The 26,698-nt window shown below is 41.1% G+C and overlaps 1 protein-coding gene across 5 annotated transcripts in view; it reads left to right on the top strand.

The window, feature by feature from the left end:
• The window catches only part of DPP6 (dipeptidyl peptidase like 6), a 622,884-nt gene that overhangs the window by 320,612 nt on the left and 275,574 nt on the right, over positions 1–26,698 (top strand). Inside the window, exon 1 of one of the 5 annotated variants that reach the window (XM_089533590.1) lies at positions 4,173–4,603. The exons of the other annotated variants lie outside the window; for them this stretch is intronic. Coding sequence (XP_089389716.1) covers positions 4,547–4,603 — 57 coding nt within the window. The 5' untranslated portion in view covers positions 4,173–4,546. Of the gene's footprint in view, positions 1–4,172; positions 4,604–26,698 lie in introns of those variants that run through there. 5 annotated transcript variants of the gene reach the window in all.

Here is a 26,698-nt window from a genome sequence, read left to right as displayed (position 1 = left end):
CTCTGGTCTGATCTGATCAAGGACCCATTTGTTTGTCTTTTTGGATGTCCACTGTATCCTCTTCTCCAGCATCACATCTTGAATGAGTTGATTTTCTTCCTGTCTGCTTCCTTCACTGTCCAGCTCTGACATCAGTACATGGTTAGGCCACTGCAATTGATCAAGAAGTTTTTAGTCTAAGATTCCCCAAGTACTTGAATTTATCAAGGCCCAGAACATTGCAGAAATACAGAAATACCATATACATTTCTATACTGCTTATCAGTGAACTCAGCACTCTCTAAACAGTTTACAATTTGTAAGACAATTGTCCCCAACAGGTTGGATGCTAATTTTACCAACCTACAAAAGTATGAAAGGCTGAGTCAACCTTCGAGCCCCTGGGATCGAACTCACAACCTTGTGGAGTAACAGCATATAACCACTGCTCAAACAGTAGTTTTTTCCTTCAAAAGCATTCTGCCTTGTATTTCATGTCCCCTAGTTTTGATGGACCCTGAAGAAATGCTCACATTTCTAAGATGTGTTGCTGAGATGTGTTGGGCTTCATTACATTTAGACACTTTTTCAGAATCTGTTTCTCTCCCTCTCCTTTCATGTAGATTAGAGATATTAATCTATTCTTTCATGTGGCCCTCCTAGGGTTTGTTGACTTCATCTGCCATCTGCTAGCATGGGCAAATATGAAAGATTAACAACAGCTGGAGGGTCACACATTTTCCATTCCTCACCAAATGGAACAGGTAACTTTTGCCCTGTCTGATGAGAATGTGCAGATATCTCACAATGTACTAGTGCCGTTTCACATCTCCACTGACATTGGAGCCATCAGCCAATACTATCTTTATGCAAGTTGAGTCCAGGCTATCTGAAAGACCATATCCCACACAAACCTCCCCAAGGTTTGTAATTGCCAATTGGATTTCTTGGTGCCACAATCCTTAGAGGCATGTTTGGGGAGGACACACAAGAGAGGCCTTCAAAAAGACGCATAATGTGCCTTTTCTGGAAGTTGTTATTAGCAGTGGTGCAGATGTTTAAAAATACTGACCTTGCAATGTAAATAACCCACAGGGCGTACATGCTTTTCTTTTAAAAAGTGAGCTCAACTTTGAAAATAGCTTTCTGCTCATAATGTAAAATCAAGAATATGATGTATTTAAATGCCTGTTTTGTGCTTATCCAGTCTGCATTCTACTAACCAAGTGCTCCGAAAAGACAGCTGTTGTGCCAGCGCATAGTCATTGCATGCTGAAATTTACTCAGTGTTTTTAAAAACAAAGTGGGGGTATTGCTTGTAGAGGGACAAAGCAGAATAATACCTTGGCTCCTCTTTTGTACAGACTTGAGAATTGATCAAGTATTTCAGCATCTTAGCTGTGCACTAAGAATAGAGATGCAGCATGAAATACAACTATATTTGCAGATCATGTTATCTGGCTGCTATGGAGAGAGGGAAGGCTCTGTCTGATTGTTAGCAAAACCAAAAACTCATTGCCTGGTAAATAGCAAATCCCAGATGACAAATTATCCCAGACAGCATATTGGTGACTGGTTGATAACAATGTACAGCATCCTAACAATTCATCTCACACCAGGCTATATAGATGCACCCCCACCCCCCAAAAAACAATTTAGCAGCAGACATTATAACCACTCCCTGATATATTAAGATACCTACATTTCTTTTGGTAGATGTATTTTTCAGTCTTTTTCACCATCCAGGCTCTGGTTTGTGAGAGATCTGGGCCCCAGGGATCCTCACCCCAGTCATCTCTTATGAAGAACCCATGTTTTTAAGTTCTGATGATACATTTAAATTGATTAGATGTATGTATCCATGAAGGTTACGGGCATGGATGGCTACAAGTCAGGATGGCTAAAAATTGCCTCTAGTAACAGAGGCAGTATACCTCTGTGTATTAGTTGCTGGGGAGCGTGAGGTGAAGAGTGTAGTTGCATGCCATGTTCTGCTTGTAGACTTCCTATAGGCAATTTACTGGTTGGCCACTGTGTGACGATAATGCTGGATTAGACAGGTTCAGTCTGGCATGGCTCTGGTTTTCTAACATGACACCATTTACTCGCAGTACAGTCTTCACAGTCCAATTTCCACATCAGACAGCCCCAACCTGATGGGGATTTGTATATCTTTAGGGAACCCATGCTGTCATTTACCAGGTACAGAATTCTACATGAATTGTAGGTCCTGTTCCCTAGGCAGCTGCTGCCATTTGTCTGACGGGCAATACTGCTGTAACTGTCTCATTCCCTGGTGCTTCCTTTCCTGTAACACACTTGCCAAGTGGCACTGAAAGGATGCAAACTGCAACTGTGAAGTCATTATGAGTCACATTAGAACTCCTGGAAAAAGAATAATTCTCCTGTCCAAACATTTGTACTTGCCATTCACAAGCCAATTTACTCAGAAGTTCACCATTCGTATTAATTATAACTACTGTATTCAAGCTCAAATTATACATAAATAAATAATAATATAAATAAAAAAAATATTTTTACCCTGCCATTCCATCTGGATCTAGGTGGCTTACAACCATAATAATACATACAATACAAAACCAAATAAACCTCTACATCCCCTCCTTCCCTCTCCCTCAACAACAATATCAACGTAATAATAATTAAAATAGTTAAAATGTCATGCAATCATTAAGACCAATATTAAAACACATAAGAAACCAGAGATTGGAGAGAAGACAACAGGATTACCTGGGGACCAATTGGTTCCCATCAATGGGGTGACCAAGTGAGCTATTCCGGGAAGGCTTGTTGGAAGAAACCTGTCTTGGTGGCCTTTTCATCATGACACAGAAGAGAAAGGGTTAAGTTGGCCTTTTCCATTCCATGCTTTCTGCTTTTGTTCACAGCCTACTCCTTCCCCCATTTTTTAAAAAAAGAAATGATAGAAGGAATCATGTAGTTGGAATCACAAGACTGAACATATGGTGTCCTTTGCATGGTTTGTAAGTGCAATAATTCTGTGAGTATATTTTGATTTATCTACTCATAAATTCCAAGCAGGATTTCACCAGGCACAAGTTGCAAGAACTTGTGGTTCATTCTGAATCCTGCTGCTGAAACTTGGCTCAAAGTAGAATTCTAGTAGAATTCCCTCTTAGCTGTAACCAATGCAAAGCAATGAAGTGAGAATTTTCAGTGCATGCTCACAGGTTTCTAAAGATTGTAACTACTGAACACTGTGATATAAATTCTGGATTTATCAACCCAGCATACACTTGACTGGACAGTGTTGTTGTTGCTGCTGCTGTTGTTGTGTGCGTTTCTGACTTGTGGCAAACCTATCATGGGGTTTTCCCAGACGGGGCTTGCCTCTGCCATCCTCTGCTTAGAGAGTGTGACTTACCCAAGGTTTACATGGGTTTACATGGCTGAGCTGGGATTTGAATCCTGGTCTCTAGAGTCATAGGGTCATAGTCCAACAACTGCACCACCTGGTTCACAGGCTGAGAGTGCTCCTTGAATATATTTAAGACTTTAGGGAGGAGTTATTATTTTCATGTTACTTTCCTGAGGGATCTGTAGGATCTGTGTAGTGCAGTCAGTGGTCACTTAGCACATTATGGTTGCCACAAGGAAGTGACGATAGTACTCTTATTATGGTGAATGACCCCTGTAGAAATGATAATGTGCTTTAGTCACATGCCACAAGAATCTGCCCAACTTTCACACTCTATGAAATTACCAGGGAAAGGTGACACAGTTGGGTGTGCACAAGTAGTGTATTCTTACTAACACACACACACAGAGAGAGAGAGAGAGAGAGAGGGAGAGGAACAAGCCTTTACATTATTATTTTTTAAAAGGAGCCGCAACACAGCTGCTTATTCCATGTGATTAAGCCTAAGTGAGTGAGTATAATAGAAGGACAGTTTATCAGAGGTGCCAGCTCAGCATTTGTCGCTATTGATTCTTTATTGCAAATGCCAGGAGTTTAAATTGGCATTGCCGAGCTCCTCTCTGTGCACATTCACTTACAAGGCTGGCTGGAGCATGCGCAGGTCTAGCCTTCAACTGGCTGTGGAGGTGGGAGTGGGGGGGAGAGGAGTACCACATCCCGATCTTCCAGCTCTGAGCTGCCAGTTCCTGGTTGCCAAGCAGTTATTGTTTCTGTGACGATTGCGGAGGCTGTTGCTAATTGAAGAAGCCCTCTCAGCATCCTTCGTTCTGTTCTTCCAGATCTCCTCATTTAAATTTAAGAGAGAGAGAGAGAGAGAGAGAGAGAGAGAGAGGCAGAAGGGATCAGAAGGGAGGGCTATATTTTGGTGGCATTAAATTTTAATTGGGAAGGGGTGTGTGGAAAAGGAGCTGCTCTCTCAGCTGATGATGAAGTGATGGACTAGCTACTACTCTGTATTCCTTTAGCTTTGGTGGCTCGGGGAAAAAAACAGTTGAATGCTCTCTCTGACTTCCTCTCTCTCTTTCGCATGCACGGACACACAATCAAACACATACCCAGACGTGTGAAATCCTGTTTTGCCACTGCGGTGGGCACAAGTAGGTGAACATGACTACAGCTAAGGACTCAAGTGCTTCAGGGAAATCAGTCCAACAACAGGAGCAGGTAATGCTGTTGACTTTCTTTTGTAGAGGACAAGTATAGAATTGTCTGCCTTGCGTGTGTGTGTGTCTGTCAGTTTGCTTGCTGGCTTTCCTTTTCTTTTCTGACAATGTGGGGCTAGTGTTTCCAAATGAGTCACCAAGTCAGTGCTGTTGCCTCGAAGCTATAGTTGACTATAAATACGTGCGTGTATAAATTGGCTGTTTCCAGTGTGTTGGTATTACGATTCTAGATTCATTGGGTTCCTATGAGAGACTGGACCGTATTGTTTAATGGGTAGGGTGTGTGTGTGTGTGTGTGTGTGTTTTGAACCAGGTAAGAAGGAAACCAAGGGAGAGTCACATCATACTCGTATGATCCCACTGGGGCATTTAAAACTTGCTTATAAAGGATGACTGTCCTAATAACTTTATGCTTCTCTCCGGTTGTGCCTGAAATGACAGGAGCAGGGTTCATCTGTTTTCCTTGTGGCAGTGACATTACACCTTAGCATGCTCTGCTCTGTCTCTTAACAAATTGTGAGCAGTAGTACAGTTTGGTCATTTTAGGTTCTGGATTTCAACGGTCTTCTGCATGTTCACTTCTTTTTAAATGGCAGTGTGTATGATTGCACTTACTTCAAGGTATACGAAGCTAGTCCTGCTGTCTTTGGGGGCCCTCCTCTACCTTTGGATGAATAGATTCCCAGATGTCTGCCCCAAAGTTTTACCCTGACAGCAACATTGATTGTGAGCAGCTACAGAGATACACTATTCCATGCAGAGAAAATATGATTTCCCCTTTGAGGAAATCACTGCATATTACTGTGTACAACCTTCTGTGGTCTTTCTCATCATACATTTAGTATGGTTTGCCACTCCTCTTGCCTCACCCCTGGCCTTGCTCTCGAAAAGATACAGAAACTTGACACACAAATGTGTAGCAGGTGAAGCCTTTTCTGACCATTTATCTCAATGTCTAGCTTCATCTCTTTAATTTCTGTATGCCAGTGTTGTTTTTTCCCCCTCTTACATATGCAGGTGCACCACCAGTAAAAAGGAAAGGAAAACATGCCAACCACCTTTAGAATCACCTCTGCACCTTTTACATAAGAATGGTTGATTGATTTTCTGGTCCTGTTTATAAAATGAGTGTTTCTCATTTAGACTTCCTCTTCACTGGAAGTCACACTCCCTGCTGCTAAAGGAATAGCTGTTTCATTGGGCCTGAATAACAGGCACAGATAAGAAGAGGTGAGATGTAGGAAAGATTGGCTAAGACATTTTAGGTGCAGCTAAACACTGCAAAATAAAATAAAATAGAATAAAATCAGAGATGTTCCTGTACAGTAGTTTAGCAGAACATTTTTTCTCACTTCACCCAACAAGTCCTTATCCACCTCACTCCCTGTACCCACATTTGTCAGTCTCCACTGAGAAATAAATGATTTCCTTCAGATTTCGCATCTTTGGCTTCATTCACACATATTGTTAAGTCATAGTTTGGCATTATGATAAGGAACCTTGTCTTTGTTTGTCTCCCGCTATTTCCATGCATTACTCCATCCTCTCTTTTTTCCTCCAGTACAGTCATGAGATGGAAATCAGAAGTTGACAATCAGATGTTGTTTGAACACTGAATTGTGTTTACAGTCGCCAGTGTTACACTAACAAGACAGTTCTATAAACTTCAGTTTGTTTTTGGATTGCTTCGTTTAACCATACCTTGGATCAAACATAGATCAGGTTAATTATAGTTTGTTTGGATTCAGATGTCACAGAAAGTTCTGGTTAATCTAAAGCAGAAGATAATATTTCTGAAGTATTCTTTGTGAATGTACTGGAGGAGTGAAAAACATGCAAGTCCAAGGTTTACTGGTTCTCCTTTTCCTAATGGCAAACTGTGGTTTGTTGTTAACATCAAAAGTACTGTAGTCTGTTCTTACTCAAAGTGATTGTAACACTGCTTCTTTAGTCATTAGCTGGGGCCGTGCAGGAGACTAATTAAAAGAGATCTCCCAAGATGCTAATTAATTCCTAAAATAGGTTTCCTCTAGCTCAATGTGCTGAGAGTTGCATTCATCTTCTCCCTCACTCCCGTTTTCTTTGCATGTATGTATGTTTAAAGGAAGGTGGGAAGGGCAGGTGGCTAATTCCTCCCTAGGTGCAAAACAATCAGAAATAGCACAAAAGGCTGTGCCAGCTCAGGGTGACATTTTATTAAAGGGGGGAAAAGCTTCATCAGCTTTTCTGCTTAAGTATGAAGTCACACCACCCCCTATCTCCATCCCCAACACATACTTTTTAAATTTGCAGGGGCTGGGGTCATATCCACACTGCAGAAATAATGCACTATAACTGTCATGGCTCCATCCTGTGGAATCATGGGAGACATCATTTGGTGAGGTATTTGTCCTGGTCTGTCAGAGAGCTCTGGTCACTCAGCAAACTACAAATCCTAGAGTCATGGCAATTAAAGTGGTGTCAACTGCTTGATTTCTGCAGCGTAGATACACCCTCTGCCTCTCTCTTTCCCTTTTAAAATGACTCCTTTCCTCTCTTTTCAAAGTGATTATTTATGGCTTGGGCACAATGTTTTCTATTGATAAAGCATGCCTCTAAAAGTGTGCTCTTAAGATTAATATTCATGTAGCTGACAGTCTTGCGTTAGTAGGTCTTTGCAACTTTTCTCTTGGCTCCTGCTGGTTATTGGTCCTCCGCCTTCTGAAAGTGTTGTGAATGAGTTGTTACCCAAAGTGACTCAAGATACACATACAAAGTGACTCAATACACACTGGACTGTGCCTCTACCATACTCTTAGTTTTAGCATGCTTTCTGTTCCAGTTTCTGAGGAGTACTGTTTCAGTGTAAAGCTTGCATCTACTAAGAAGGTACAGCACTTACCACTTTTCCTGTTTCTTTGCAGCAAACCAAGGGGATAGGCCTCCTTGTGAGAGTATTGATTTCCCAAGAAAGGTGAAATAAACTCTTTATGTAAGTTATTTCTCTTACATAAATAACCTCCCTCTCTTTTTCTTTAATTTTTTATGGAGGAGGTTCTGGCAGTACTGTGCCCCCACAAGGAGGCTGAAACCCTGTGCAAGCTTGCTTGGGGAGTTAAGTCTTGTCAAAATAGGTGAGCTCTGCCTCCAATGATAGATTATATTGGACTGTAGGAGGGAGGTATTGTTGAGATTCTTAAATGGACAAATGCTTCATAATTGCTGGAGAGGCAATTCTGCCCACGTGTTCAGAACGGCAGTGTTGAGAACTTACATTGTTTCAGCTGTAACATTTCTCTGATACAGATGTACTAAGCATGCAACGATGCATACATACAAATTAAACATTGGTTTCAGAAACTACTGAGAGCTTAATTTTTGAATTGCTTCATACTCCTCCCCAAAAGAAAAGAAAATTTCTGGGGGTAGCACTGTACAGTAGGAGAGGAGGAGCAGGAGGAGGAGGAGGAGGAGGAGGAGGAGGAGGAACCTATAGAGAACATGCGGGTTAGCTTTGAATGTATCGTGTAGTTTGCAGAGCTCTCCAATTTGGTACTTGCTTGTGAAGTTTGTGTATGACTGTTTAATGTATTGGAATTATGGACTTTGATCCTATATTTGATCCTAGCTAGAGTAGGCCCAATGAAAATGAGAATGTGGCAAAGCAATACTTATGTAAGTTCCACTGAGTCAACCATCTTCTCTAGTTGGGAACATGGGTTGGATTTAGGTCATGACATTCTTCTTTTTTTTAGCAATTACAAAAAAAAAAAAAAAAAATCACTTGCCATATAATGGAAGGCAAATGTGCTTCTTTTGCTGAAGATTTTGCTGTGCTGTGCCTTTAGCAGCAGCTGTTACTGTCACAGAATATGGTGAATGTTTTCTTCTTGCCTTCCTTGTGCTGACATTGCTGTGATGCTGAGACATTCCAGCTAGCTGAAGCATAATTATTCTTTCTATGATGCTAAAGTAAAAAACTATCATTTCCCAAATGTTTTTGTATTGAGATCTTTGATCTGTCTTTTGTGTGTTGTGTGCCTTCAAGTTATTTCTGACTTATGGCAACCCTAAGACAACCGTATCATGGGATTTACTTGGCAAAATTTCTTCAGAGGAGGTTTTCCATTGCTTTCTTTTGAGGCGGAGAGCATTTGACTTGCCTAAGGCCACCCAGTGGGTTTCTACAGCCAAGCTGGGAATCAAGCCCTGGCCTCCAGAGCTGTAGTCCAACATTCAAACAATCTACTGGACAACAAATCCCATCATACCCAGCTAACCTGGAGAACTGGAAGTTGTCGCCCAAGGTTAACCATCAGTTTTCATGGCTGAAGTGGGGATCAAACCCTGGTATCCAGAGTCATAGTGCAATGCTCAAATTGCTATGCCACGCTGGCTCTTTGATACATCTTAGTACCTAAAAAAAAGTTGTATACTGAACTACAACGGCATGAAGCTGACTGCGTTCCAGTTGACTGTGATCAGTAGTTTGAACCTTAGTCAGACTGCAGCGTTGTTGGGGGATCTATTGTATTTAACTTGGACAGAATATTAAGATAGGAAATAGCATTGCATAAAGGGTTGGGAATACTGACAATGGAGCATTCCTCTCCAAGGAGAGTTGAGGATTATGCTTTCCTCCTGTAGGCTTCAAGAATTAATAATTTATGAGGTTTATGAACTGGTACAGATCCTCTGCCAGAAGACAAAAAACCAAAATGCAACAGGTTATCAATGTACGCTCACATTACTACACAGTTTGTTCTGTGGTGAGTCTCAAGAGCACACAACATGTAGCCAGTCCAGGTTAAAATCTTCATTGTATCTTCCTCCTATAATCTTTGCTTTGAGTTTCCAGTGGATTCTCCTACTACTGCCAGTTGGAAGATAGATTGAAACAGGGAGTGGAACTAGTTGAGGGAGGCAGCTGGAAAGTAGCATGTGTATTCGGTGAGGTGCACAACTCTTCAGTTTTCTCTGTGTAGAGCAACTGAATTTCTTCCCTAACTGTTTGCCCTTCCTGTTGTTAACACAGGGATGTGTTCCTATACCATTTGCCTTCTCAGTTAGGAGAGCAGGAGGGATGCAGAGGGAAAGACTATGCAGAGAGAGATATCAACAGTGTGACACTTTCCATGAATAATATAGCTGACTTTCTCACACCATTCTCCTTTCTGGTTGAGAAGGCAATAGAAAGGCAGTGGAATCAATGTGATTCTCCTGATCATAAAAACATAAGATCTGGTAGAGACATCAAGGGCCATCCAGTCCAACCCCCTGACATGCAGGAATACATACTCAAATCACACCTGACAAGATGACCATCCAGCCTCTGCTTAAAAACCTGCAAAGGAGACTCCAGGAAGAGCACAGGGATTTTCCCTCCATTCCAGCTACCTTCTGGACCATTGTTTTGGTGCCAGACCACAGTTTGACCAAAATGATTTCCTGTCCCAGGACTAAGCCATTGTTCGACACAATGTGCATGAACAACAGTGAATGTTGGTCTTATGAATGACCCACTCCTCTCTCCTCCTTTAACGTTTTGAATGTGGCTCGCATTAACTATGATTTAGGGAAACAAGCCTGTTTCAGACAATGGTTACTAGTGTGTTCTTCATACCTGTTTTGTTGCATTAACTAGGAGTGCTAATACGAGTTAAGATATGTGTTACCATAGTTAGCTGAAAACTGAAGACAAAGTTTCTGAACTTCTGACAACTCTAGTAGAAGAGGAGTGGAAATAGCTCATGAGCCCAAGTCTCAGGCGTGTAACACTAAACTATGGTTTTAGCATTATGTACAAATTGGAAGAATGCATTAAAACATTCACACACCCCTATTTGCAAGCATGAAAAAAGAAAGCTCATGTTTGTTTTATTTTATTTGGCCTCCATCGAACTGGCTTTTTCAGTTTTGGTTAAAAACCCAGAGGTTGGAAGGGTCTTCCTGTCTCCTTCTCTCTCGTTGTTTTGGTGGAGTCTGGCAAATTTCAACTACTGTCCTTCTTAACAAAAGGAATTTATAGAATTTATTCCTTTTGTAGATATAGAAAAAAGCAAGAGGACAGAGTGTGAACTTAAATCCCCAAAGTCAGTAGAATTCACAACTTGACTTACTGTGGTTGTCCACATCTAACTTCTTCATTCCTTCCCTTGACAAACCATTATTGTTATTACACAGAAAGGGGTGCAGAGTAGGGAGTAGGTTGTGGTTTGGGATGGCCTTGATACACAGACACCCTGCAACACATGCAGTTTGCACTACGTTATGTTATGCCCAAGATTGTAAGGGCTACCTGTTTATCCTGAGAGCGTGTAATGAAAATCTCCCTCTCCGTGAACTTATTCACAGTAAGGCTGAGAAAGACATTGAGACACCAAATTTGGGTTTAAACACCATGCATGTAACATTTATTGAATCACACAAGTAACACAAACATTGATTATCAAGAGCTCTTTCACTCACACATTCATACAATACTCACACACACTTTCCTTCCGCCGAACATTGATCAGTTGTTCTCGAAGGCTGGGGATGACACCGTTGCCGCGGATGGTGCCAACAAAATGGAGATGAAAGTCCAGGGTCTTTATACTTTTTCTTCTCTCTGGCTCTTGGCTGCTGAAGTCTTGCAATATTACAGCCCATTACTCAACTTCCTCTTTTGGGAGGACAGACAGGTTGTTCAGATCAGTCCCTGTTCAAAGCAACTCGTTCTGTTCAAAGTTCTCCATTGTCCTGTCAGTTCCTCATCATGGCGACTCAGGAGGTAAGGTTCTTCCTGGTCATGGTTCGTCACACCTGGACGGCACCCCGCTTCAGCTTCCAAGTTTTCAGACTTTCCTCGCCTCGGTTGCCAAATACCTTCGTCACATCAATGCTCTGCGCGGAACCATCTTGTTTGGTCCTTTAGCTATGTTTAAAGCACAGTTCCTTGGTTCTTCGGTTCTTCAGCTCTGGGTTTAAGTCAGAACTCACGCATTTGTCTTACAGTTATATGTTGACATTGTACAGGAATAGAAAAATTGTGTGGGTTAAAAATGTCAGCAAAGATTTACGGTGAAAAATATGACTCACTTGCCTCCAGTTCGTTGTATTACATCAACAACGTTATGAGGGGCTTTTGCTGATTCACTTGGCTTAGACCAGACCAGTTTGGAAGCAGCTGGTAAGCTCAGTCACCCATGGAAATCGTGAAGTCACCATCTCTCTCCCCTTGGCTACCATAAGTCTCTTATCGAACAATGACTTGAAAAACCTTCCCCTCCCAGAAATGAATTACTGCTTGTGAGCAGTATGGTTCTTTGCCACACCTATATCCTGCTTTTGGATCTCTTCTAATGTAGTTATGGAACAAGATGAATGTCCTCCTGGAGGTGTTGACATTCAGGAAGCAAGCAAGGAGAAGGATGTAAAAGCTGTACATAATAGTTAACAGAAGGACCAATGAGGTGAAGTGAAAAGCATAACCTTTATTTTTTTAAAAAATAGTGTAAGACAAATCCCAGGAACCAAAAATCTGCCACCACTTCATGGTCTGGTGAAGTTCTTCTGGTCATCACTTCAGGTTTCAAGGAGTCCTGTTGGCACTGTGCCAGTGGTTACAAATTTTTATAGGGTTGCACGGTTGTTGGCGGGAGAAGATAGACCAAATCTGCCAGCCATGAGCATCTTCTTTCTCTGGTGCCTTATTTCCTTCACAGCTGCTCCACCCAGAGCCTTGTTTTTCCTCCTGTGTATTTGGATTCACTTCTGTGTGTATCTTCAAGTCATCTGTTGACTTATGGCAACCCTATGAATTTTTCAGGGTTTTCTTAAGTAATAAATACTCATAAGTGGTTTTGCCCCAAAGCACTTGATATTCATTGGCTGTCTCCCAGTAGTAGTAACCATGACTAACCCTGTTTAGCTTCCAAGATCGCATGGGATCTGGTGCCTTTAGGATATTTAGATTTGGGATTTACTGATTCCAGTGTAATACACCCACAGATTCTGTCCCATGTCTTTTCTCTTGCCAGACCCAAAGACACCTCTAGAGCCAGTTCTTGAGGAACAGGGTCCATTTTTAAACTCTGTCAGTTCTACCCAAAGGGAGCAGAGGTGAGGGCACCAAATCTCACAGCGGAGTTCTTCAAACCCCAAAAGCAATGTTTGCTGCTTTCTTTCTTTTTTTTTCAAAAGTGGTTTTTATTGCAGGTTTGTAATAACATGACAAAAATGAGTTAAGTGTCATATCCCAACCCACACGCATGCCTCCTAGATGTTGTCTTCTTTTGCAGTTGATGCTCCCACTTACAAAAACTTAGTTCCTACTAATGGTAGGACACAAATTGGACATGGTAGGACATAGTTGTTTACACATGTACAAAGCCAAGACAGCAATGTAACAAACACTTGAATACAGGCGGCTAGTCAACTATACCACAGGCGGGAAGGTCATATTAAATGCAGAGCAGTTGGGGTGTTCACCTATATTAGGGCAAGATTTCCACAAAAATGGACTATATACTTTTTTTAAAATGTCTCTTTTTTGTGTATGGAACATTATTTTTCTCCTTCATGGCAGGCTCCACAGGGTCCTCTATTGAGCTTTCTCTCTGTGGATTTCCACTTCAGCAAGTTGATGTGCTTGGCTAGAAGGGTTGGTTTTAAACTCTACATTCAGTGTTCCTTCTCATTGATTCATTCTGGTGACTTAATAGCATATTATACAGGTTGAGTATCCCTTGTCCAGAAATCTAAAATATTCCAAAATTGTCCACATGAGTGGCTGAGATAGGGACACTTTTGTTTTTGGATGGTTCAATCTACACACACTTTGTTTCATGCACAAAATTATTAAAAATATATTGTGTATAAAATTACCTCCAGAGTAGGTGTATTAGGTCTACAGTATATGAAAAATAAACGAATTTCATGTTTAAACTTGGGTCCCATCTCCAAGATATCTCTTTTTTTAGAATTTTTTTTATTTACATACTTAAATGAAATAACCAACAGCTTCACATAAAAGAGATCTGAATTGCCACTGACAAATTGGATTATAACTATATACCAACATTTAGAGATGCAAAGTACCCCCTTAGTAATATTATTTCAAGGATTGCACTTTCCAGCAAGGAAGAAGACAGAAGCTAAGGCATCTTCCATACCTGGAAGTCTTTTTCCTTCCACCTACTCTGTCCAGAAGTTTGGAAGGTGAAAAGAAATAAAATTCTGGACCACAAGCCTGAACAGTGCAATCCTACCCAGGCTGACTAGGAAGTAGGCCCCTTTGGATTCAACAGGCCTCCTAGAGACTTCCAACAAATAACCCAAGTACTCACTTTGAAACCTGATGTCACCTATTTTTAAAAAAAATCCATCTGGAAGATATCTTATTATGTATATGCAAATATTCCAAAATCCAAAAACTCTGAAGTCCCAAACAGTTCTGGTCCCAAGCATTTTGTATAAATTATATTCAACCTGTACATGGAAAAGTTGACACTGTGTGTAATAGACAGTTGGAATGTTTGACAGGTTGGACCTTTCCTCAGCCTGACTCAAAGTTGCTTCCCTTTGGAAAATTACTCCATTTCTCTGCTTTTGCAGGTAACTCCACCTGGGACAGGAATGTCTCCTGTCTGAATAGCCATCTCCTGGCTCTGATTGGAACTATCCAAGGTGCTCTTTCACTGGCCTGAACTCTTCTTTTGTTCTGTTTCTCCCTGTAGCTGGAACACTGCTGACTCATCTAGCCCAAACTCTGACAGAGGAAAAGTTGAATTGTGTTTCATAGTTGCCCCTCATTGATAGGGCCCTTGGCAGTATCTATCCTTTTCTCTTCCATCATAGTGTCATGTAGGGCCCAATACAGAAGTAGAACCCAATGAAGTTTTATCTCATTAGTGTTTGTTATCTAATCCATTTCTTCAAGTATTAACTTCTTGCAACCTAGAGAAGCTGCTAGGAAATGTTAGATTGCTAAATCCAGTAAGAGCTTCCAAGTTAGTGAGCTGCTAACAAGCATTGTGCAATGTGTGTGTGTGAGTGTGAGTGTACCTTCATGTTGCCTGTTGACATATGTTGACCTCATGAATTTCAAAGAGTTTTCTTAGGTGAGGAATATTCAGAGATGGTTTGCCAGTTCAGAAATAGTATTTCTGTCATTGCCAGAAATGCAGTCTATCAACAGCTAGTTTCCCCCCTCTACCTGTGCAGAACATGATAACAATATCATGTTACTTAAAGGATATGCAGAAGCAGAGTTTATGCACTGGCTCCTGGGTGTGCCATACCATGACCATTTCCATTGCCTTGGCCCTTGGTCAATAGGAGACCAAACTAAAACAAATGAGAAATTGCAGTTCACCGATACCTCAGTTAACAAAGCCTCTGACAAAGAAGCTATCCTTTTACAGTCTTTTTTTGCCTGCTGAACCACCAGTTTTCCTTCTTGTCTTCTGTCTATCTTGACACATTTGGGAGGGTGGTCAAGGAGAGTTGGAGGAACAAAGCAGCATGTCTACCAAAAACAATGCTATAAATCCTGACCTGGGAAAGAATGAGATTCTGCTCTAGGTGATCCTACTGTTGCCGTCTGTGCTTGCATCAGAATCTCAGCAAAAGAGAGAAAAGAGGCAAGAAGATAAGTCTGCCTCACCAAATACCCCCAGCTTAAGTATATAAGTTTGGCCACAAAAATCTAAATCATAAGAAATGTAGCAACTGATGAAAGAAAGAAAGAAATCCCTGGAAGCATTGTTTAAAGGAGCCTAGATGGTTCAAAATGTTTATATAACTTGGATGTTTTATCTCACAAGTGTGTATTGCTGATTTTTTTGTGGAGGGAGTTTGCTGAAATGTGTTGAGCTGCCCTTTTTTTGGTATAGTGGAGGAAACTATCTAAAACTAAAGGGATGCAGTGGCTTAATAATTAAGACACCAGTTCTGATGATTGGAAGATTGGAAGGTTGGCAGTTTGATGCTGCATGATGGGTGAGCTCCTGTCACTAGTCCAAGCTTCTGCCAACCTAGCAGTTCAAAAGCATGAAAATGCAAGTAGATAAATAGGTACCAGTTCTCAGTGGAAAGGTAACAGTGTTCGGTGCAGTCATGCTGGCCACATGACTACCAGACTAGTCCTTGGACAATGCTGGCTCTTCGGCTTAGAAACAGTTATGACTAGACATTCATGTCAAGGGACTACCTTTACCTTTTACCTTTTACCTTTAAGAAAGTATCCCTATTATCTCCATGTCATGTCTGCACCTGGTACCAAATTTTTGTTAAACAAGTAATACCTAGGAACACATCTACTTCATTAAATGAGAGGTACGTATACATTTGCCCAATGGGTTGTACCATTGGATGTACAAGTAGAGGGTCATACCTTTTGAGGCCTATTCCTTTAAAGAAGTCTCCTTCTCCAAAGAATGTTCTGCCATCCTGGCCAGATATGCTCTGCCTGTGACCTTCATTCCTCTATTACTCTGAGCTGCTCAAAGGTCTTCTCCTTTCTTATAACTCTTCACTCACTGCTCATTTTGTTTTAAGCTCCTTAGGGGCAATAACCTGCCTTTTGTTTATGATACATTGCATACTGATGCCTTATATAAATAATAAGACACTGGAATCCTAGCATTAAGCCTGGCTACATTTGCAACTGAGGCTGGGCCATAAGATGCTTATTTCCATTGTATTATATGATGAAAGTGAATATGCAGTTAGCGGTTGATTTATTGTTGATATAGTTCTGCAGAGATACCATAATAAATGCATAGTTGACTGTTTGTGGATGCATGCTGTGCTTATTATACACAGCCCATAGCCTAGCTTTAATTTAGTGTAATCGGAAACTGTTGCCTCATCTTTTATAGTGAGATGATTCCAGTAGAAAGGCTTAATTAGCATATATTCTATTACATAGTTTGATTTAAATATATTGACTGTTCAGATTTGGATATTGCCATTTTGAATAGCTATTAATCAAAAATGTGTATATGTATTATTTGTAAATACTGGAACAAATGAGACTGTGTGTATCTGTGTGTGTGTTTAAGAAGAAGAGTAACCACAAGTCATCTTTTGTTAATTAAGACAGTAGAGTGAGAGTGGATAAATGTGACCATTTTGCCAAAGTGTTGCTTACTAGAACCTATAGATTCAAGTCATGCTTTTCAGGGAGCTCCTGACCTCTGACTATGCAAAATATCTCCCCTGTTGCTTTCCTTCTCAGTTTACTCTAGAGCAGGGGTGTAAATCATGCTGTCCTCTAGATTTTGTGGGATGGCAACTCCCAGCATTCCACACTACTAGGTAGGACTAGTGGGAACTGCAGTGCAAAAACATTTGGAGGGCTGCATGATTCCCATCCCTGCTCTATAAAGCCCTCCAGTCTTCTTGGGGCGCTCAGAAAGTTGTGCAGGAGGAAGCTGCAAGAGGTAGAGCAGTCTATCTTGATGTCAATTTTCATTCCACTGGCAGATAATGTATATTTTTAAAAAATATTACTATATTATTAAGCAGCTTCAATAGGTAGCATCTGGCAATGCAAAGGATATTTATAGACAACTGAAATTTTGCAGCATTATGTACAACACAATTTTGTACTGGTCTGCACAGAGGCCAGCCCCATTTAAGTCCATGGGAATTACTCCCAGCCAAGCGTATATAGGATTTCAGCTTTAGAAAACCTCTGCATATCCTATTGCATCAATAAATAAAATGAGAGTGTAATTACTTCCTTTTGAGGCAGATTTGCTTTTCTCCTTGTCAGGATATTGTTTGTCCATAGCCTTGTATCCCTTGGATTCACATTGTAGTCCCCATTAAAAATGAGGGAAGGACTCTTGCTTTTTTCTTCCCCCACTGTGGTGTGGTTAATGAAAAGTTCAACATGCTGTCACTTCTTAGAATGATGATCTTCTGAAAGTAAAGGCTTAGAGATTAATCTCTATGAAGCTTAATCAGTGCAAGATTCAGGAGAATTACATCCAATTCTTTTCTGTGGTCTTTTCCTCTTAAGGTGTAATGGAAGGTTTTACATGGTTCATAATAATGCTAGTCTTTACTGTCAAAATGTTTAAAGCTGGAAGTTTCTTTTTAAAAAAGGAAAAAAAAACCCTTCATATACACACTGGAAGTGTCTGGATGAAACTAAATTTACAAGCCAGCAAAATCCAAGGAGAAATTGCTTGAAATATTTTCTGAAAGTACTTAGCACATAAGCCTTGTCCATTAGTGAAATGTTTATTGATCAGTGAACCTTTCTGACTTTCACTGTAGGGAAGGTCGAATATTTCTTAGCTTGCCATTGTTGTTTTAAACACCCAACTGCCTCTCAGAAGCACGGACTCATTAAAAGGCACAGCACTCCTTTAACAATCTTATATCAGATAGATGTTTAAGGGTGGCTAAATAATTATGTAGTTTTCAGCATTCTGGTAGTGCTTGTTTTATGGAGTCATAAGTCAAATACCAGATAAATACCAGTTTTTGCAAGAGGTAAATATCAAGAATTAACAGTGAGGGTTGTAGAACAAGTCTACGAAAGCTTATGCTACAAGTTCTTTTGTACAGTTAGGACCTTTACAGACAGGCCTAAAAGGCTGGCGTGGGGTTTGCAGTGTCCTGACAATGCATGCCCGACTTCATCCCCCCCCCCAAGAGCGCCCTGATGCCATGTGCCACTCCAGATGGTGTGTGGCATCATGGCATGCCTCTGGCACTGCATCCACATGATGCAGTGCCAAAGGAACACCATATAGCTGTGCCGCCATGGCTATGGCACTCTTTCAAGAGCTCAAAAAGGAGCCACTTTTTGCAACTCCTTTTTGCACCCTCAAAAGGCCGGATTGGGCAAAAAGGGATGGTCTGTAGAATCCCTTAGTCTCAAAAGTGCTACAGGATTCCTTTGCAGAGTGAAAATTGTTTTCTTGGGGCCATCACAGATCTTTCCGGTAACAACAAATACCCTTCCACTTAGTAGAGAAGTGGGGTTATCACTTTTCTTTGGCCACACTTTTCTTTGGCTACTGAAGCACCTGTGGTTTTCATCCTATGTTCTTAGAAACTCCCATCATAGTCCTGTGCATGGTTCCACAAAAGTAAGTCCCACAGTGTTCAGTGTGGCTTATTCCCAGGTAAGTACCAGAGCCTTAACAATACTTATATTATTGCAGCTTCAAAAGTATATTGATATGTTGTTGGAAAGATTAATAATAATTGCAAATCAACTCCCTGGAGAGTCATTTTGTTTATTGTATCTTGGCAGGATCCGATTTAAAGCCAGGTGGAGGGTAAAGTTATACCAGTCTCTTTATGCAGAAGTCCAGGAGGCTGATGTTTGTCTGCTAGGCAATAGTGTGATGAGCATTCTGTGTGCAAAGGAGCTGTGTTAAGTGCTGTCTGGTAGCTGTTCTCCTGGGTTGTGCAACAAAGTATAGGATATCTCCTTGTGCAGTGCCAAAAATGAGCTTACAGGAACATAATCCCATTTATACTAGCATATGGCACCAAGAAAATTTAAGTCATTGAATGTAAACAACCTTGACATGCATTGCATATAGATTATTACTTGCGTTGGTCTGTACCACTAAATTCAGTTTTAATATAACACTACGAGGAATAAAGAGATTAAATAAATAAAGGAATAAAGAGATTTCATATTAAAAGAGTTAAATTAGCTACTTAAGAATTGGATTGAGAATGTAAATCCAAGTTCATTATGTTAGCAAGAAAGATCTACTGCTGTGAAAGATAAAAAATCTTAATGCATGGTATTTTTTGAAAATGTTATTATGCTGTATCATAATGGCTAAAAAAGAGCCACTTATGCAAGTGAAAGGGGGAAAACAGACATGATAAGAGAGGTTTAGGTTTTACAGCATCCCAATAGAACAAACCTACAAATATTAACTGTAAATGTTTTCATTTTACTATTAACAGTTGCATGCTTATTCTGAATGCTGTCTTTATTCATAAAGGATGGAAATTTAGTGTATCTCAGGACAGAGCTAAGCATTTAGAATCATAGATTCATAAAGCTGAAGAGACCTCAAGGGCCTTCCAGTCCAACCCCACTTTCATGCAGGAATACCCAAAGCACCCCTGACAGGTGGCCATCCAGCCTCTGTTTAAAAACCTCCAAAGAAGGAGATTCCACTACATTCCAAGGCAGTGTATTCCACTGTCGAACAGCTCTTACTGTTAGGAAGTTCTTCCTAATATTGAGGTGGGATCTCTGTTTTTCTGGTTGAATCCATTGCTCTGTGTCCTAGTCTCAGAAGCAGCAGAAAACAAGCCTATTCCATCATCAGTATGACAGCCCTTCATTACTATCATGTCACCTCTTAACTTTTTCTTCTCCAGGCTAAATGTATCCAGTTTCCTAAGTTGTTTCTCATAGGGCATGGCTTCCAGACCTTTCACCATTTTGGTCATCCCCATTAGGACATGCTTGTTAAATAGATGTTAATCTAATAGTCACTTTTTGTCTCTGCCTGTGTAGTTCAAGAAGGGTAAGGCAAAATGTGGAGTAACTGGGGCATGTGATGGAGTAAAAGCTGGAAGGCAATCCCATATTGCTGGGCTACCAACCAGTATTGCATTGTTAAATTTCTATCCAGTAGTCTGGAACTCTAGTATGTCCATTTTAATTCCTTTCTCAATGGTGACAGGGGATCATGAATAAGTGGAAAGAAGATGTGCTTAGAACCTCACATAGGCTGAATATGTGTCATCAACCTACACATAGGGTATATGCACCAGTTTTTCTATTGGGGTAATCCCAACATTGGACCAGAGCCCTCCTTGGCAAGTCCTATATCATCAATGTCCACATTGCTTGAGGATCATGGCTGTTGACAATAGCCTCATCTAGAGGGTTCAAGATTGGGGAAAGCTGGCCTACAGGATATTATTGTTCTTTCTGTTGTTGTTCTTGTTGATGTTGTGTGCCTTCATGTAGTTTCTGATTTATGGCAACCCTAAGATGAAACTATCACAGGATTTTCTTGGCAAGATTTGTTCAGAGGGGGGTGTCCATTGCCAGCCTCTGAGGCTGTGAGAGTGTGACTTGCCCAAGGTCACCCGATGGGTTTCAGTAGGCATTTGAACCCTGGTCTCCAGAGTCATAGTCCAACACTCAAATCGCTATGTCATGCTGGCTCACCTATAGGATCTAGGGCTAGAAATTTAACTCTGTAGTAGATTCCTGAGGAGGAGAATTTTAGTTAGAACTTGCAGGCATGGGTGCATTAGAACAACTTCAAGTGAGCAGCCTTGGGATTGCAAAAATCTAGTGCAGGCTTTTACTTTGAGGCATGAATTACTATGTCTGACCTGAATAACTCAGAGGAATGAAATGGGCTGGTTCCTGTCTCTTGAAGTTTCTTAAAGCAGGGAAGCCATTTGGGACCTACTGAAATACATTTCCAGGTATTTGACTGTGAGTTGTAATGTGCATGCACCATATACACATATCTGGCTGTTTGTCTGCATTAGTAGCAGCATACTAATCCTATTTTAAAACAATAACACCTCCTCTGTGTGTGCGTCTCTCTCTCTCTCTCTCTCTCTCTCTCTCTCTCTCTCATTTTTACATTCATCATATATATCTTATATGTTAAGGGAGGAACAGTTGCACCATAATGCACTTAGCAGCTGGCACTCTAATAGTCCTCATCATAGCTGAAGCTGGTTCCAAAAATATGTGTTATGATGGGGAAAGCATATGATGGTATGAGGCCTGCCTCATTTAAAGTGTGCAGAGATTTAATATTGTAATTTCCTAAAGGAAAAGAGCACAAGTTTTTTAGTGGGAGAAAGAGCTTAGATTATACCCACCAAAAATGTCTTCCAGTAAAATGCATGCTTTGAATCCAGATTTAGCTATGCATATGTTGGACAGATCTGTTTAATGCAATGGTACAAGTTAAGCCCCATGAATCTGTGAATGTGTCCTCCAAATCTGACCAAGGCTGCTGCTGCACTGTAGAAATAAAGCAGTTTGACACCACTTTAATGTCTGTTGCACAAAGTAATTAAGAATTCTAGGATTTGTAGTAGAACTGTCTGACAGGGAAGGCTAAATATCTCACAAAAGTACAAATACCAGAACATTGAGCCATAGAAGTTAGAGATGTATCAAACTGCATTGTTTTTGCCATGTGGCAGCAGTCCAAGTCTAGGTCCAGTCTCATAAATGTTACCATGGCTTGTACAAGCACTTTTATCTACCTACAGGGAAGCATAGGAAATCCTTAAAAACACTGTATTTTCTGGTGTATAAGACTACTTTTTAACCCAGGAAAATCTTCTCAAAAGTTGGGGGTCGTCTTATACGCCGGGTGTCGTCTTATAGGGCTGGTGCTGAAACTTCCAAGCTGGACTGGAGAATCTGCGGTTGCCGCATATGGTGAGGGGAGCTCAAAAATGGCCTGGCCACATCCCCGCCATATGCCGTAACCGTATGAAAGCAGCAAGAGTGGTGCTGTACAAGTACGGTAGAAGAAAATCCATTCACCAGGATTCGTGGAAAGAAGTGACTTAAAACGGTCCTGATGACGAGGTGAGCGGGCACCTCACCGGAAAGGTGTAAGTGAAGGGCGGAGCAAGCTGCAGGCATCCAGAACGCCTGGGGTATGGAAAAAAGAGCCGTGTTTAGAGACAGGGAGGGCTGGACAGGCAGGGAGAGTTGACCAATCCAAGCAAGCTTTGTATACAACAAGTTTTCCTGCTAAGTACCTGCATGTCATAAGCATTTGAATTAAAATTACCATATTGAAATCAAATCTGATGTTTTATTAATTTATATTTGGTGTGCGTTGGAAGAGGGGTAGTCTTATACGGTGAGTATATCTCAAACTCTATATTTTAACTGGAAAAGTTGGGGGTCGTCTTATATGCCCAGTCGTCTTATACGCAGGAAAATATGGGTATTTTAGGTTTAGTCTGTTAGTTTGTTAGAGAAATCAGAAACATTTACAAAATCCGATTATGAATGCAAATCTTTGTAGGTGAATCCACATCTGGTACCCTTTGAAGAAACACAGCACAAATCTGAAACCATTTTATTCTTATTCTCCTGCTTTAACAGTACTTGATCTAAAAAATAAGAAGCACAAGGCAATCCATGTAGCAATGAAACTAAATGGTGGGGTTTTGTGGGGTTTTGGGGCTATGTGGTCATGTTCTAGAAGAGTTTGTTTCTGATGTTTTGCCAGCATCTGTGGCTGGCACCTTCAGGGTTTCTGTGAAGATGTCAGCTACAGATGCTGGCAAAATGTCAGAAACAAACTCTTCTAGAACATGGCCACATAGCTCAAAAACCCCACCAAAAAGTATGGATGCTGGCCATGAAAGTCTTCTAGATTGTGGTTTGACTCATATATTCAGAAGGAATCTGCTCCCTCCAAGAGTTTTGGCATAGAAAACAAGCTAGCAAGCATAGTAAATTCAGTCCAGCCATTGAACAATTTATCTGTTACCTTAACAGACACTCTTAAAGGTACATATGAGACCTTGCCAAAAATATCCAGCCCTGAGTGATACTGCATCACTGGTGGTTCCAGCAGTGTCCCCAAATCCCTAAGTCCCTGAAATCTAGAAATGGTTTGCAAGAACTGCAATAATCTCTTGGTTACCCTCTTACACTTTATGTGAAAGCCATCGGCATCGCTAGGGAGGCACAGAGGAGAGGTTTCAGAACACCTCAGAAGGGAGGTTCCTTCCAATATGGAGTGTAACACTGCCCCTTTTCATGAGTAAAATAGGACTTCCAGAGACTGAAGGTCCTGAGACAAACCAGACTGAAGGTTCTGGGAAGAACCCAGCTGGAGGCAGGAAGACCAGAATGTATGCTGTTGGCATGCCATGGTGAACCTCTAGAGGCCTCTGTCATCACCAAATGACACCTAGACTCCTTCAGGACTTCTGAACAAGGCGGGTAGACTGGAAAAACCTGGTACACAAATAGTCTCTTTGGGTGCCCACTTCACCAGCCATTGCCAGCAATTAGACTGGAGCCTTTCTCTTCTGGAGTATCTCAGTCTGCTCCTGAGGGACCATTGGCATGGCTGCTCTGAGTCTAGGGGGTGACTGCATGAGCTGCCACACTGGGGTGGCATCAACCCACTGTTGAAGGCATCCCATTCTGGCCAGGGTTTGAACAGTGGTGTCATAAATGGGGTGCAGGGAGTGTCCAACAGAGAACTGGCTGGGCCTCCTCCTGCACCCCTCGCTGCCGCCACAAGTAAAACATCATGGTGTACAGAGGGAGAAAGCCTCCAACTAGCTGCCACCGCATCCTCCTCCTCATAAATAGGACAATCCAGTGGCATTGAGGGAGAGATCCAGGCATGCCAGCCCCTGAAGCCCCACCCTCTGGAGTCCCGTCCTCCACACTGGGTGACACCCCAGGCAGGGATGCCACTGGGTTGGAGAGAGGCTACTGGCCATAAGGGATCATTGGCCTTCTCCCACTGAAAATGTTGTCATCTGTATCTCTAACGTATCAATTTGAGAAGATTTGGTTGTTTAATAATGCAGAAAAAAACAATATGTGCATAGGGCAATGTTGGCCACAAACTGCTAACAGATAAAGCTAACAGCTGGATGGATTATACACCAGAGAGTTAGGTTGCTCTTCTGCTTCCAGCTCAGACAAACTGGAATTGTAAATATTTCATACACAAGAGAGACACGGGCCGAGTGTTCCAGTTTATTAACTGTGAAGTGGCATGCCTGCCACGCTGATTCCTGAATGTCACAGGATTGCTACAGACAGACCTGTCTGTTTCTTTCACCCTAGATTTGCCATACTTTCTGGTGTTAAATCAAAATGCTTTCCTTGCTTATAAGAATTGTGAGTGAAAAAAAGAATCAATGTTTTCCAAACTTGCTATCAAATCTTCTCACTTCCCTCTTCCTAGTGAAGCTCAGCAACCTTTCTGCTTGTTTACTACTAGAGATTTTTCAAAATAAAAAGAAAGCTGATGACCTAAGAAGCGTGACTGTAAGCGAAATTGCTCTGTTCATATTGCTGTTATGTACCATTTTTGATGAAATGGCTGACTGCTAAATCAACAATAGACTAAACCTATAGTACATTCTTTTTTATTGCTCTGAGACTTTCCATACGACTTCAGAATAACCAAGCAAGGATTAGTACATGGCTTCATGCCATTAGAAAATTGAACTGGATTTGTTAGGTTTTGTGTTTGTTTTTTAAAAGCTTCACTAACTTGGCCATTCCAACTGATTAAAATAATGATCCAACTTTTCTGGTGGGGAATCTTATATGTCTTTGAGTATTCAGACATAAATTTGTGGTATAAGAAGGAAGATGTAAGTTCACAGAATACTGTTAGTGATCCTTTATGATTTTCCATATACAATAAATTTGCACCCCACATAGATCTGGTGTCCATGGGAATAGGTATGCAAGATATAAGATACTTTGCTACTGCTTTTTTTCAAAGCTAAATTCTTAATTAAATTTTGTAAGCTACCTTGTGTCCCTTGAGGGGAGAAAGGCAGGGTATAAGTGGGATGGATGGATGGATAGATGGATGGATACATAGATGGATGGATACATGGATAGAGAGAGAGAGAGAGAGAGAGAGAGTGAGTGAGTGAGTGAGTGAGTGAGTGAGCCCTGGTGGCACAGTGATTAAATGCCTGTAATGCACCTGAGCCAAGGGCTCAGGCTCGACTCAGGCTTGCATCCTTCCAAGGTTGTTAAAATGAGTACCCAGCTTGTTGGGTCAATTAGTTTACACATTGTAAGCAGATTAGGGAGTGCACACATAAGTGGTATAGTAATGTACTTGCTATTTCTAGATAAACAGATTAGATAGATAGATAGATAGATAGATAGATAGATAGATAGATAGGCAAAAACAGGTTCCACACCAGATCTATTATGAACTATGGTAATATCTCTCCTCCTCAAAACACACACACATGTAGCTGTTTGTGATTATATTAGATGTTACAAGTAACATGAAATAAACTAATATGTTAGAATCAAGGTAGGTGTTGTTTAAGTTCTATATAAATAGATCTTCATCCAAGAATACAGACATTTCCATACAGTAAAGCAGAGTTGTCATAAACTCTGTCTAATAACATCTAACTTTGGTCTAATGCAGACCCAGGAGGCCACTGGAGACTGGACAAATCAACAATCCATGCTAAATCTTCAAGAGCATGTTGCTGTTCTGTACTGCATACAACAAGACATCAAAGAGCCAGTTCATCCCAAGATGGCAGTGGTGAATGGTGAGAGCAGAGAGTAACATCATCATCGGATGCTGCCTGCTTTACAAGGGTGCTCTTGCTCTTTATGGTACAAAAGAGGCAGACAGGTTCAGGAAATCAGAGTATTTTTAAATGGAATAGAGGAACACAGTCCAAAGCAGTGGTCTGTTGAATACTTTCCCAGTGGCAGTGGGAATTACAGTATTGAGTTGGACTAAGATGTTAACCTTATATCACTTGAGAAGTACACAGAGATGAATTCTTGTTACATACAAAAGTAAGTTGAAGAGGATGAGCAAGGAATAGGGATGAAAACAGAAATGGAGACAGCACAGAGGGAGTCTAGGGAGCTGTATATCCCAAAAGAAGCTGTGAGAGACAGCAGGTTCCAAGAGAAGAGGCTATTCCTGCATTGCCCCAGTTCCTTCCATAGTACAGCTTGGTCAAGAGGCACTCACTGAAGGGCAATAACTGGAAATCTGTGGGAGGGGTTACTGTGAATGCCTAATCTGCAGTAATGAACTGATTGGGAAAGGATTCAACAGATCACTGCTTTGGAGAAGCAATCCAAGAGAGGACAGCAGAGGTCAGAATCACAGCTTCCTTGCTTTAAGGTGGAGAAAGTTGCACAGAAAATTGCTCCCCTAGATTCTTTAGCACCAAGCTAGAGTGACATGAGAGATTCTACTTGGTGGAGGTGAGTGCGAGAAAACACTTCAAAGGGCCACAAAAGAAAAACATGTTCTTGTCATGACAATCTGGCCATACCTTGGACTGTTTTCTGGGTACAACTGGGCTGCTTTCAGGCTCTTTATGGGTTACAAGAAAAAGATGGTATCCATTCTTCAGGAAAGCTTTCACTAGATGC

Source organism: Sceloporus occidentalis, unplaced genomic scaffold (assembly GCF_023333645.1).
Source record: "Sceloporus occidentalis isolate IW3139 unplaced genomic scaffold, rSceOcc1.0.p SCAF_7, whole genome shotgun sequence".
Taxonomy (NCBI): domain Eukaryota; kingdom Metazoa; phylum Chordata; class Lepidosauria; order Squamata; family Phrynosomatidae; genus Sceloporus; species Sceloporus occidentalis.
The sequence above is the reverse complement of the archived record's forward strand: the minus strand, read 5'-3'. Positions and strand labels throughout refer to the sequence as shown.